The 14,356-nt window shown below is 35.6% G+C and overlaps 1 protein-coding gene across 1 annotated transcript; it reads right to left on the bottom strand.

Moving 5' to 3' along the window:
• Positions 1-9,618: 9,618 nt before the first annotated feature.
• LOC124102207 (sodium/potassium-transporting ATPase subunit beta-3) lies at positions 9,619-10,641 on the bottom strand. The gene is made up of 2 exons (XM_046458411.2): positions 10,460-10,641; positions 9,619-10,398 (listed from the first exon to the last, which is right to left on the bottom strand). Exons 1-2 carry the CDS (start codon positions 10,565-10,567, stop codon positions 9,667-9,669), a joined length of 840 nt encoding a protein of 279 aa, XP_046314367.2. The 5' UTR covers positions 10,568-10,641; the 3' UTR covers positions 9,619-9,666.
• Positions 10,642-14,356: the final 3,715 nt, after the last annotated feature.

Genomic DNA, 14,356 nt, shown 5'->3' with positions numbered 1-14,356 from the left:
ACTATATAACCGTATAATTAGGCCAATATCATTCCCCAGTATTTCCCCTTTCCCCCGCTCCTTCCTCCCTGACCTCTTTCCTCTACTGTACTGATCCCCCTTTGATTTTCATAAGATAAAGTTTTTAAATGAGAAGACAATATAGTAATAATGTTGATTTCCCCTAAATTAATATAAACTTGATGAGATTTAGATTATAATACCAACATGGAATTAAAAAATCTTTTTGGAATAGGGTAAAATTACCTTAAAGTTTGGGAGTAAGAATAGATGCTTAATAATAGTCAAAAATATAAAAGCATAGACTGACAAAGGAGAGTGTTTCTTATCAGATATTAGAACACACTAAAAAGCCATTCAAATCAAATCAATGGGATAGTAGCCTAGGAATTGACAGGTAGACAAGAGGATCAAGACAGAGAGGGCAGAAATAGATCTTTGCATGTAAGAGAATTTACAAAGCAAAAATTGGTATTTTAACACAATGGGAGAGATTAGAATCATTTAATAAATACCAATTCTGGAAGAAAGTAAAATTTAACATTATATTATACCATATTAAAATAAAATTTCGAGATCATTAAAAAATGTCAATAAAGAAAAGAAAACATAATGAAAATTCTTCAAGAGAATTGTAAAAAAAAATAAACTACTATTTAGGGATGGAAAACATCTCAAGCAAGACCAAACACCCCAAAAGTCTGTAGTGTGTGTGTGTGTATGCATGTACACATGCTTACACATAATGCTTGTATATTTTTTCCCCAAATGGTAATGGTCATATCAAAGGTGGTTGAACTCACTTGTAGTCAGGAGACACAAATGAAAGTAACAATGAGATAGCTCTTAATAATCACCAGCCTGGAAAACATGTAAAGTTAATAACATTCCTTGCTGATAAGGATCCAGAGCAAAAAGTAGCCATATGTTACATATTCCAAACACAAAAGGATATTCTCCTACACAACCATAAACAACCGTCCAATTCATTGATTATTACTATTCAATCTGCAGAATCCATGCAAGTTTTATAAATTATCTTAATAATGTCCTTTATTACAAGAGTCCAGTTCATAATCATGTGCTACATTTAATTGTCATGTCTCTTCAGAACAGTTCCTTAGTTTTTCCTTGACTTTCATCTCCTTGGTACTTTGAAGATTACAATTTTTTTTTTTTTTGCTAATTCCTTACATTTGGGTTTGTCCAATGTTTCTTCATGATTAGATTCAGGTTATGCATCTCTGACAGAAACACCATTGAAAGGACGCTGTGCTCATCTCATTGTGTCCTACCACATGACACATGCATCATGTTTTTCCCACTACTAATCATATAAATATTGATTGCTTGATTAACATGGCATCCACCAGACTTCTCCACTGTGAAGTTATTCCTCTTGTTGTTTTTGATTAATATTTTGCAGGAGGTCATTTGAAACTACATAATACATAGTTTATTTCTCATTAAAGCCCAATTTACTTGTTGATTTGTTTATACTAGTATGGACTCATGTTGCTTATTTTACTCAATGGGGTCTAATTTTTCCCTATTATTATTTGTTTTCATGTTCAGAATGTGCCCAACTTGTCTGTAGAAGTCCTCTAGTTAGCATGTGTTTTCTGTCAACAGGTCCCATCATTTTATAGTGCCTCCTTGCTTTCCATAACAATATGATATAGGATCATCTTTGAATTTATCTTGTCCCAGCCCTGAGTCAGCCATTTCTCCAAGAAGTCCTGGTATCCTTAGTGGAGAATGATATTATCTGGGAGCTAGGTGTGTCCCTTGATGTTGAGGGAACTCTGCTTCCAATGCCAGTTTATGGACACTGTTGGTGAATATTGGTATCTGTCTCTCTCTCTGACACACACACGTACATACGCACACATGCACGCATGCACACATGCGCACACACCCACAAATACACCTATTTTTTTGTATTCATAAATTGAAAACCACAATTTGCATCAAATCTTCATTTCCAATCCAACAACACAGGTGTAATCTAGTTTTTGCCCTTCCCATCATCATTTGAAGATTTATCTATTTAACCTTCCTTTTCACCTATTTATTTTTGTGAATTTTTAATAATACATTTTTAATTTGATCATTCTGTCTCAGTCAACATTTGCCCTCTTCAACCAGTGACTGAAATAAAAATCTAAAATTAAATAGCACTCAAAGTATACAAACATATTATTATAGAAGAAATTTCAATGAACATTGTAATTATTTTTTACAAGTTTGTAGAACTTATGCTGCAGAAGTTATTATAGTTTAAAACTGAAGACTTCTAGGACACCCTGAATTTGCTTCTTTGATCGATCCCCTCTGTGTAACCGATTTCTCATCCCTGTGGCCAAGCCCTGGAGGCTCCGTGTGGATACCCTACTGGCTGTGTCTTCCTGTAATTCCCATGCTGGTCCACCCCTTCTCCGGAATGTGGCCCTTGCTCTGTTCAGGCTCTGAATCCTGAGGCAAGGGCTTAGAGGTAACCTTCCACCTTCGATAGGTTATGCAGGGCCCCTCGCCTGCCTGCTCACCTTCTTAACCTCCTAAGGCTCCCGCTCTGGGTTCTGGGCCACTGGCTCGCCCTCTATCCATTCCTAAGGAGTGGATGCCTATTTTTTTGAGTTCATTTAATATATTTAGGGCTGATTTTTTTCAGGAAGGGTAGGAAGGACAAAGAATGGAAAGATGAAGAAGAGGAAGAGACATAATTTGTTTTTAATCTTCCTTCAATATATTCAAAGATATAAAATTCCTCTAAGTGCTATTTAGGTGAATCTCCTAGATTTTTAATATATAGTGCTTCACTGTCATTCAGTTCTAAGTAGCTTATAATTGTCCCGGTGATTTTGTTTAACATTGGCAATATTCACTTATTTAAATAAGATGAGACTTTCAATCTGAAAGGCATTTTACTAGGCATGTTAAGGGCCAATGACCTCGTTCTGGCTTAACAAAGAAAGTCAACAATTATTTGTATTTTCAAGATGCCAATTTACACATCACCAAGGCAACACATCATAAGACAACCCTCAGCATTCTCAGCTTCTGAGAGCTGAGGAACTATTTCCCCGAGAGGTAACAACCATCTCTGACTTCTAGGTGTCTTACAAATCTTTGTTAAAATGATGCTGTCAGGTCAGTTGTATGCTGCAGAACATCCTGTGCTTTTCTGAAAGCTTCAGGGGAAAGTGAAGTATTTGTTCCTTAATTTGAAAAAATTCTTCACCAGATTTGGAAGCACCTACCACTTTTTTTTCAAGTGTAAATGGTAACAATATATGAAAATAAAAGAGAAGACAAAGTGAGAAGTTGCAGTTTATGAAAAACTGACCCTCACCAGAAACCACATATGCTGTTACCTTGATTTTAGACTTCCCAACCTCAAGAACTGAGAGAAATCTCAGAAAGCCCCAAACTCCATTTGGATTGGGTTATGTAATTTCTGCCTCTATGTTTAGTAACATGTTTTTAAGATTCAGACATTACATTACATTGATTGCTATCCTTGCACAATCAGTGTGATACTATATCAGTATTTATAATATCTAAATATCTGGATAGAGGTTTCCTCAGTGCTCTACAACATAGACAGTTTTGGGGCATGTATTCTAAGTGTGGGATAATATCCTATGTATATCTCTGGGTTTTGGTTTATGTATCTATTCATTTGAGATTAAACTACTCTGTATTTTTCTTCCTGCCCCCTTTACTTTGGCTATCAGTTTCTCAGATTGGTGCCATGATCTGTCTTCCCAAAATTTACAAGTTGAAACCCGTTTCTCAATAAGAAGTGGGGCTTTGGAGAGTTGCTTAGGTCAAGAGGGTGGATCCCCCAAAATGGGATTAGTACTTCCATTAAAGAAGCCCCAGAGACCGGCCTTGTCTCTTCCATCATATGAAGACAAAGTGAGAAGGTACAGTTTATGAAAAACTGACCCTCACTGGAAACCACATATGCTGTTACCTTGATTTTAGACTTCCCAGCCTCAAGAACTGAGAGAAATCGATTTTTGTTCCTCATAAGCCGCCTAGCATATGGCATTTTCATTATAGCAGCTTGAGTGGACAAAGACAAAATGTAAGTTAAAAAAATAATTAATTAATAATAATAATAATAATTAATAATTTCTTCTCTGTGTTCTGTCAATTATTGTTTCATAGATGTTTAAATTTACATTATAAACTATATTATTAAATATACATTATATTATAAATATAAATTATACTGAAATCTTTTTGGTCTGTTATTCCTAATACCAGTATAAAACCTCTATTTATGCCACATGTTTTACTTTTTTTATGTTTTTTTTATCTAATATTAAAATTTTTTATATTTGTTTTTTTTTCTGGTTCCAATCTAGTAGTTTATCTTTTATTCTTTTTTTTTTCAAAGATTTTCCACTTTGAATTGTAACCCACCCCTTGACTCAAGAAGTACAACAATAAAAATTGCTTCTGCCAGTGTGCTTTCCCCTACCTTAATGCCCTGCTTTTCCTTGGAAATAATAGTAATCCTAAATTTTGTATTTATCATTGCCTTTTTTAAAAAAATAGTTTTACCATATATCTATCTTTCAGCCTACCTATTATATATAATAAATATGTGGCATGAGAACATATATACATACATACATATAGTAAATACACCTACACACACACACATATGGCATATGCATATACATACCTGCATACATAAGTGTGTGTAAATGCATTCCAAAACAATATTCTTTATTATTAGTTTTTTAAAACTTTACCAGTATTTTTCCTGCCTGGAGCTGTTGGGGATGGAACTCAGGGTCTCACACACTCTACTACTGAGCTACATCCCCAACCATCTTTTCCTATCTTTTTCATTATTATTTTTTTATTTGTTCTACTTAGTTGTATATGACAGCAAAATGCATTTCAATTCATCATACACAAATGAAGTGAAACATTTCAATTCTCTAGTTGTACACAATGTAGAGATGCACCATTTGTGTAATCATACATGTACCTAGGGTAATGATGTCCATCTCATTCCACCATCTTTCCTAACCCCATAACCCCTCCGTACCCTTCCCTTTGCCTAATCCAAAGTTGTCCCATTCTTCCTGTGCCTCCCCCTGCTCCGTATCATAGATCAGCATCCTCTAATCAGAGAAAATATTTGGCCTTTAATTTTCTGGGATTGGCTTACTTCACTTAGCATATACCCAAAGGACTTAAAATCAGCATACTATAGTGACATAGCCACATCAATGTTTATAGCAGCCGAATCCACAATAATTAAACTATGAAACAACCTAGATGCCCATCAATAGCTGAATGGATAAAGAAATTTATACATGGTGCCAATACCATGCTGTTTTTGCTACTATTGCTCTATAGTATAGTTTAAGGTCTGGTATTGTGACCTTAAGGTCTGGTATTCTCCAACTCCATCCATTTACCTGCAAATGACGTAATTTTATTCTCTTTTAATTCTGAGTAATATTCCATTGTGTATATACACCAGAATTTCTTTATCCATTCATCTATTGATGGGCATCTAGGTTGATTCCATAGTTTAGCTACTGTGAATTCAGTTGCTATAAATATTGGTGTGGCTATATCACTATAGTATGCTGATTTTAAGTCCTTTGGGTATAGACCAAGGAGTAGGATAATTGAGTCAAATGGTGGTCTCATTCCAAGTTTTCTGAGGAATCTCCATACTGCTTTCCAAAGTGGTTGCACCAATTTGAAGCCCACCAGCAATGTATGAATGTACCATTTTCCCCACATCCTCTCCAAAACTTATTATTGCTTGTGTTCTTGATAACTGCCATTCTGACTGGGGTGAGACGAAATCTTAAGAGTAGTTTTGATTTACATTTCTCTAATTACTAAAGATGTTGAACAATTTTTTATATATTTGTTGATCAATTGTATATTTTCTTCTGAGAAGTGTTTGTTCAGCTCCATAACCCATTTATCTATTGGGTTGTTTTTTTTTTTTTTTTTTTTTTTTGGTATTAAGTCTTTTGAGTTCTTTATATATCCTGGCGATTAGTGCTGTATCTGATGTGCATGTGGTAAAAATTTGATCCCATACTGTAGGGTCTCTCTTCACCTCAATGATTATTTCCTTTGCTGCAAAGAAGCTTTTTAGTTTGAGTCCATCCCATTTATTGATTCTTGATTTTATTTCTTGTGCTTTAGGGGTCTTATTAAGGAAGTCAGGGCCTAATCTGATATGATGGAGATTTGGGTCTACTTTTTCTTCTATTAGGCACAGGGTCTCTTGTCTAATTCCTAGATTCTTGATCCACTTTGAGTTGAGTTTTGTGCATGATAAGAGATAGAGTTTTAATTTCATTTTGCTACATATGGATTTTCAGTTTTCCCAGCACCATTTGTTGAAGAGGCTATCTATTCTCCAATGTATTTTGTGGTGCCTTTGTCTAGTATGAGATAACTTTATTCATGTGGGTTGGTCTCTGTATCTACTATTATGTACCATTGGTCTGCATGTCTATTTTAGTGCCAATACTATGCTGTTTTTGCTATTTTTGCTCTGTAGTATAGTTTAAGGTCTGGTATTGTGATGCCTCCTGCTTCACTCTTCTTGCTAAGGATTGCTTTGGCTATTCTGGATCTCTTATTTTTCCAAATGAATTTCATGATTGCTTTTTCTATTTCTATAAGGAATGACTTTGGTCTTTTAATTGGAGTCTCATTGAATCTGTATAGCGCTTTGGGTAGTATGGCCATTTTGACAATATTATTTTTGCCTAACCAAGGGCATGGGAGATCTTTCCATATTCTAAGTTCCTCTTCAATATCCTTCTTTAGTGTTCTTATTTTTCATTGTAGAGGTCTTTCACTTCTTTTGTTAGATTGATTCCCAAGTATTTTACTTTTTTTTGGGAGGTTATTTTGAATGGAGGTAGTTTTCCTAATTTCTCTTTCAGTGGATTCATCACTTATGTATAAAAATGTATTTGATTGGGTATTGATTTTATATCCTGCTACTTTGCTGAATTCATTTATTAGTTCTAGAAGTTTTCTGGTGGAATTTTTTGGATCTTGTAAATATAGAATCATGTCATAGGCAAATAGTGATTGTTTGAGTTCTTCTTTTCCTATGTGTATTCCTTTAATTTAGTTTGTGTGTCTGATTGCTCTGGCTAGAATTTCAAGGACTATGTTGAGTAAAAGTTGTGAAAGAGGGCATCCCTGTCTTGTTCTAGTTTGTAGAGGGAATACTTCCAATTTTTCTCCATTTAGAATGATGTTGGCCTGGGGCTTAGCATAGACAGTTTTTATAATGGTGAAGTATGATCCTACTATTCCTAGTTTTTCTAGTGAACATGAAGAGGTGCTGTATTTTATTGAATGCTTTTTCAGCATCTGTTGAGATAATCATATGATTTTTGTATTTAAGTCTATTGATGTAATGAATTACATTTATTGATTTCCATATATTGAACCAAACTTGCATCCCTGGGACGAACCTCACTTGATTGTGGTGCACTATCTTTTGAATATGTTTTTGTATGTGATTGGCCAGGATTTTATTGAGAATTTTTGTGTCGCTATGTTCATTAGGGATAATGTTCTGAAGTTTTCTTTCCTTGATGTATTTTTGTCTAGTTTTGGTATCAGGGTGATGCTAGCCTCATAGAATGAATTTGAAGAGTTCCCTCCTTTTCTATTTCATGAAATAATTTGAGGAGTATTAGTGTTAGTTATTCTTTGAAGGTCTTGTAGAACTTGGTTAAGAATCCATCTGGTCCTGTGCTTTTCTTGGTTGGTAGGCTTTTGATGGCGTCTTCTATTTCCTTGCTTGAAATTGATTCATTTAAATTGTGTATGTTCTCCATATTCAGTTTAGGTAGATCAAAAGTTTCTAAAATTTGTCAGTGTCATTGAGATTTTCTATTTTATTGGAGTATAGATTATAAAATAGATTTTCTAATTATCTTCTGTATTTCACTAGTGTCTGTGGTGATATTTTCTTTTTTACCATGAATTTTAGTAATTTGAGTTTTCTCTCTTCTTCTCTTTATTAGCATGGTTAAGGATTTATCAGTTTTATTTATTTTTTTCAAAGAACCAACTTTTGATTTTTTTGAATTTTTTCCTTTGTTTCAATTTCATTGATCTCAGTTCTGATTTTAATTATTTCCTGTCTTTTACTACTTTTGGTGTTGATTTGTTCTTTTTCTAGGGCTTTGAGATGTAATGTTAGGTCATGTTGACGTTTTATTCTTTTAATTAATGAGCTCAATACAATGAATTTTCCTCTTAGCACTACCATCGTGTCTCAGAGATTTTCACATGTTGCATCAGTGTTCTCATTTATCTCTAAGACTTTTTTTTTAAATCTCCTCTCTGATGTCTTCTACTATCCATTGCTCATTCAATATCATATTATTTATTCTCCAGGTGTTAGAGTAGCTTCTATTTTTTATTTTGTCATTGATTTCTAGTTTCATTCCATTATGATCTGAGAAAATACTGGGTAGTATCTATTTTTTTGTATTTGCTGAGAGTTGCTCTTTGGCATAATATATGGTCTATTTTAGAGAAGGATCCATGTGCTGCTGAGAAGTAGATGTATTTGTGTGATGACTGATGAAATACTCTATATATCTCTGTTAAGTCTAATTCATTGATTGTATTATTGAGCTCTATAGTTTCTTTGTTTAGTTTTGGTTTGGAAGATCTATCCAATGGTGATAGAGGTATGTTAAAGTCAGCAAGTATTATTATGTTGTGATCTATTTGCTTCCTGAAATTGAGAAGGGCTTGTTTGATATATGTAGGTGCTCCCTTGTTTAGAGCATAGATATTTATGACTATTATGTCTTGTTGATGTATGGCTCTCTTAAGCAGTATGAAAAGTCCTTTATCTCTTCTGACTAAGTTTGGTTTGAAGTTCACTTTATCTGATATGAAAATGGAAATCCCTGCTTGTTCATGTGGCTTATGTGAATGGTATGTTTTTTCCCATCCTTTCACCTTCAGTCTGTGTATGTCTTTTCCTGTGAGATGAGTCTCTTGAAGGAAGCATATTGTTGGATATTTTTTTTTTCATTGAATCTGCCAGACTATGTCTTTTAATTGATGAGTATAGGCCATTCACATTCAGGGTTATTATTGAGACGTGGTTTGTTTTTTTTTTTACACTTTTAGATCCACTTTTATTTTCTTTTTTTCCTCCTCACATACAGAACTTCTCCACACACACTGCTTGTAGCTATAAAGTCACTTGATGTTGGCCAGGTACCATTTTATCCCTAAAATTTTGTTGGCATCAAAATATAACAGTTAACCAGTGTTAAATCCATAAAATATTTACATAGCACAGCACATTAAGCTTTAGACACTTGGCAATTAAACCACATAAAAAGAGGGCAAGACCCCATCCTACGTGTTCAGAATCAGGTGTTCACTGGTCCCTATCAGGTGAATGAACTGGTTCAAAGGGCAGCAGAGGCAACAGGCAGTTACTTCAGAGGACACTGAACACTATGATCTGGAAGCACGTTATGATGTCACCCCAGTGTCATGTACCACACACCTTCTCCAAGGTGGTCTCTTAATTCTAGAATGGCAGGTCCAGCTGATGCAAAATGAAGACAGACAACACAACATTTATTCTGTGGAGACATCCTACACATACTATGCACGTGCTATAATTTTGAACACAACTCGTCCCAAAAACTTGTCACGATCATTCTGGTTTTTTAGGTTGGGTGATCCATCAATTTTGCACTCAACTGTTACTTCATTCCTGGTACTATTAGATCCAAAGATGACCTGGACAGCAACTAATGGCTGCAGATATCCCACATGCAGTTTTTTCCCATAATATGGAAAATACTTTAAGTCTATAACTCCAAGATTAGGATATGTTTCTACAATTGCTGTGCTTCCATCCTTTGGAACACATTCTATCCTTGGATCTCCTTCAGGTTTTAATCCAATTATTCTGTTCATTTTTACAAGAATACAAGGTTTTCCTTTGGAATAGCCAAAATCAGGATCACCTATACCACTGCATTCTTGGAGTAAGGCAAGAGGAAACTGACATGCAGTATAAACTGGACCCTTCTGTTCAAAAGGAACTCCATCAGGACAGTCTTTGAGATTACTCTGTTCTTCTCCAGAATATGATTTTAGAAACTTCTTAAGGTCTTTAACGTACCCTTCATAGGAACTTGGATCTGATACACTAAATGTATATTCCAACGCAGTCACTGGTTTTGGGAAAACCATAAGTCCTGGACTAGGAATCTGGTCACGATATTTTGGAACCTCATCGTTCAGAGTCTGAAGCATAACCCACATTGTGAATGAGAAGAGTGCAGCCAAGAACCCATAAAAAACTAGGTAGAAGAGCAAGATCAAACCTGTAATCCCAGCTACTTGAGAGGTTGAGGCAGGAGGATCACAAATTCAAGACAATTTGGTCCCAGCTCTTGGCGGTGCGCCCCAGGAACTCTCCGGTGGTCGGGTTGTAGATGAAGAGCTTCCACTCGGCCAGGCTCTGGTTGAAGGACTTCTTCTCATTCTTCGTCATGGTGGGTGTGCGGACAGCGAGGGGAGCGGCGGCCGCGGGGGTGCAGGCGGCGAGGAGGGCGGAGGCGCGTCCCGGCTCTAGCGGCGCAGCCCGGCGACGGCGGCGGAGGGCGGCACAGCCGAGGACACCTCCTCCTCACCGGGAGCACTCGAGCCGACTGAGCCGCGCCAGGCCAGGCGGCCTTGAGACGTGGTTTGTATTCCCAGTCATTTTGGTTTATTTTTGGTTTTTAACTTGAGTTGGTTTCTCCTTTGATTGGTTTTTCCTTTAGTGTGATTCCTTCCTTTGCTGATTTTCATTGTTGTTTTTCATTTCCTCCTTACGGAATATTTTGCTAAGGATGTTTTGTAGTGTAGGGTTTCTTGTTATAAATTATTTTAATTTTTGTTTATCATGGAAGGTTTTTATTTCATCATCAAATCTGGATGATGAAATATTGCTGGATATAAGATTTTTGGTTGGTATCCATTTTCTTTCAGAGCTTGGTGTATGTTGTTCCAGGATCTCCTAGCTTTGATGGTCTGGGTTGAAAAATCTGCTGAGATACAAATTGGTTTCCTGTATATGTAATCTAAAACTTTTCTCTTGTGGCTTTTAAAATTCTCTCATTATTCTGTATTCTAGACATTTTCATTGTAATGTGCCTTGGTGTGGATCTGTTGTAATTTTGTACATTTTGTGTCCTGTTATCCTCTTGTATTTGATTTTCCAATTCATTCTTCATGTTTGGGAAATTTTCTGATATTATTTCATTGACGAGATTGTACATTCCTTTGGTTTATAACTTTATGTCTTCCTCTATCCTGATAATTCTTAGATTTGGTCTTTTCATGTCATCCCATAATTCTTGGATGTTCTGTTCATGGTTTCCTTATCATCTTTACTATGTGGTCAACTTTATTTTCAAGATTATATATTTTATCTTCATTGCCTGAGGTTCTGTCTTCCAAGTACTCTAGTCAGTTGTTGACACTTTCTATTGATTTTTTTATTTGGGTTATTGTTTCCTTCATTTCAGGGATTTCCATTTGTCTTTTTTTTTCAGGGTCTCAATCTCTTGAAGTAATCTTTTGCTACCTGTATTTCCTATCTTATCTCTTTGTTGGAGAAGTCAATTATTGCCTATATTTGCTCTCTTAATTCATTCTTTGCTTTGCATATCATTTTAATTGTGTACATTCTGAACTCCTTCTCTGACATTTCATCTACTGTGCTATCAGTGAAATCTATTATTGTATCAACTTGGTTTGTTTTGGGCATTTTCTTCCCTTGTTTCTTCATATTGTTTGTGTGTTTTCCTTTCTAGCAGTGTGGATTTGAGGTATTACAGTTTCTACCTTATAATCTTATAGTGTCCCTGTAGTTTACCAATACCTTGCCTGCAGGAACCTGGATGATGGCCTTGTAAGTCCTGGCTGTTGTCACTAGATGGAAGCCAGTGGGAAAAGCCACCCTAAGAGATGGTAGATGGAGCTCAAGTCCTACCATGCATGCATGGTCACTCTGCTTCTATGGGGTCTTCTGCTGCTCCTCCTTCCACATGGAGGACAGGTGGAGGTTGTCTGCTCTCTTTTATATCTTAAAGACAACTATCTTCTTGCTGTGTCCTTGCATAGTGGCAGCAGAGCTCTGATATCTTCTTGTTATGGTACTAATACCATCATAAGAACCCTACCCTCATGACCTCATCTAAACCTAAGTGCCTCCCCAAAACCTCATCTCCTATTGCCATCAAATTGTTAGTTAGGGATTCAACATATAAATTTGGGGGCACACATATATTCAGTTCATAATGAAAGCCTAAACATGATTTGATTGGCTTATACCTAAATATTTAAAATTTTGAACAAGTATGAGTTATTATATTTTAAATTTGGTGTCCACGTGTTTATCACTCATATGTAGAAGTACAATTGATTTTGTATATTTATTTTCTATTCTGTGACCTTGCCAAAATGGTTAATTAATTGTGAGAATTTTGTTTTAGTTTTAGATTTCTTGGAATTTTCTGCATAGACAAATCACTATGTTGAATGAGAGTGATGAATGGAAATTTTTACCTTGTTCCTGAATTCAGTTAAAGCATTCAGTCTGTCACATTAAGTATAAGGTTAATGACAAAGACTTCTGTTGAAGCTCCTTATCAGTTGAAGAATTTCTCCTCCATGTCTATTTTTCTTAGAGTTTTATAATGAATGAGCATTGAATTTTGTCAAATGATTTTATCTATCTACTAATATGATCATGTGAATTTTTTTCTTTTTAGCTTGTTAATATGCTAGATTACATTGATTAGTTTTTGAATGTTTAATAAGTCTTGTAGATGAGAAAGAAAAATCCATTTATTTATGGTTTTTAACTGACTTTCTTTCCTTCTTTCCTTTTTTCTTTCTTTCTTTTCTTTTTTGTAGCACTGGGGATTGAATCCAGGGCCTCACACATGCTAGGCAAGCACATCTTCTGCTGTGCTATGTCCTCAGTCCTTTTTCATTTAAAAAATTTGAGATAGGCAGGGTCTCACTAAGTTCCTAGGCTATCCTCCTGCATCAGCCTCCTAAATAGCTGGCATTACAGGTGTGCACCACTGCAACCAGACCTCCTCCTATCCCTTTTCCTTTTTCTTCTTCTTTTCCTCCTCTTCCTCTTCTTCTTCCTCCTCCTTTCCTTCTACTTCTCCTTATATTTCTCTGTGTAATGGCTTTGAATGGTTTTGGTATAACTGTAGTATTTGATTTCTAAAATGAATTAAGAAGTGTTTCTTTCTCTTCCACAAACTAAGATTGTATAGAATGGGTCTTAATTTTTGTTTAGACATTTGATAAAATTTTCCAGTTAAACCATTTGGGTCTGGAGATTTCTTTTTTGGAAGTTTTAAAACTGTGAATTTGAATAGACTTTGATTTTGTTGGCATGGGTATTGGTTGGGTCATAATATTTTCTGTGATACTTGGCTGCAGTAGAGTAGTTACTGTTTAAAAGTTTTCTGTCTTGGTAGATTGCTCCTTTAGTCCTTTGGCTGAGAGAGAAGCTTTTGTTTTTGTTTTCCCTGTGCTCATTGGTGTTTCTAGGCTGCCAGTTTCTTTAGTTTCAAGTCTGTGACATATAAAGGAAAAAAAAAAAAGAAAGAAAAGAAAAAGAAAAAATTCCAGGAACCTCATCATTGTGTTATTTCTTGGGCTCTTAGGTCCCTAACTGGTCTGCTTTCTTCTTTCCACCTTTTAGATTCTTCTTAGTTTTAGACATAACATCCAGGATTTCTAGTTGTACTTAATGAGAGGAATAGGGAAATTTAAGTTTAACTCATCTGCTCCAAAGTGGGAGTCCAGAGTGGTTTTAATATTTTCATTTTACAGAAGAAACATCTCATATTGAAAGACATTAACTTGTCTTAGATCACACAGAAAAAATTAGGATTAGGGCAGGATCAAAACTCAGGTTATGAATTACTGGATGTCAGGATTGAGGGACAATCCCTTTGAGCATCTTTGTTTTTCCTTTCTGTTAACTTGGGTCTTCTTTTTGATGTCCACATCAAGTGGTCATCATTGAAGCCATGCTGAATAGCTGTACAACTCCTGATTTCCTGCTTCTTGCACCAAAGCATGGCCTTTTCTAGGTAGCATGAATCCAGGGTGTCCTGTTGCTCGATGTTTCTGTAATTCCCACTCTGGTGCTAGACAAATATGGGTGATCGGTAGCTGTTAGTTGATTTTGGTTGTTTAAAGCCCATATTAGGCAGCTCCAAGCAAACACCATCTGAGATGTGTGAGAGAGGTTTGGCTGACTTCA

The sequence above is a fragment of the Marmota monax genome, unplaced genomic scaffold (genome assembly GCF_021218885.2).
Source record: "Marmota monax isolate L192 unplaced genomic scaffold, Marmota_monax_Labrador192_F-V1.1 WCK01_AAM20220418_F8-fsc00112, whole genome shotgun sequence".
In the NCBI taxonomy this organism is placed as follows: domain Eukaryota; kingdom Metazoa; phylum Chordata; class Mammalia; order Rodentia; family Sciuridae; genus Marmota; species Marmota monax.
The sequence above is the reverse complement of the archived record's forward strand: the minus strand, read 5'-3'. Positions and strand labels throughout refer to the sequence as shown.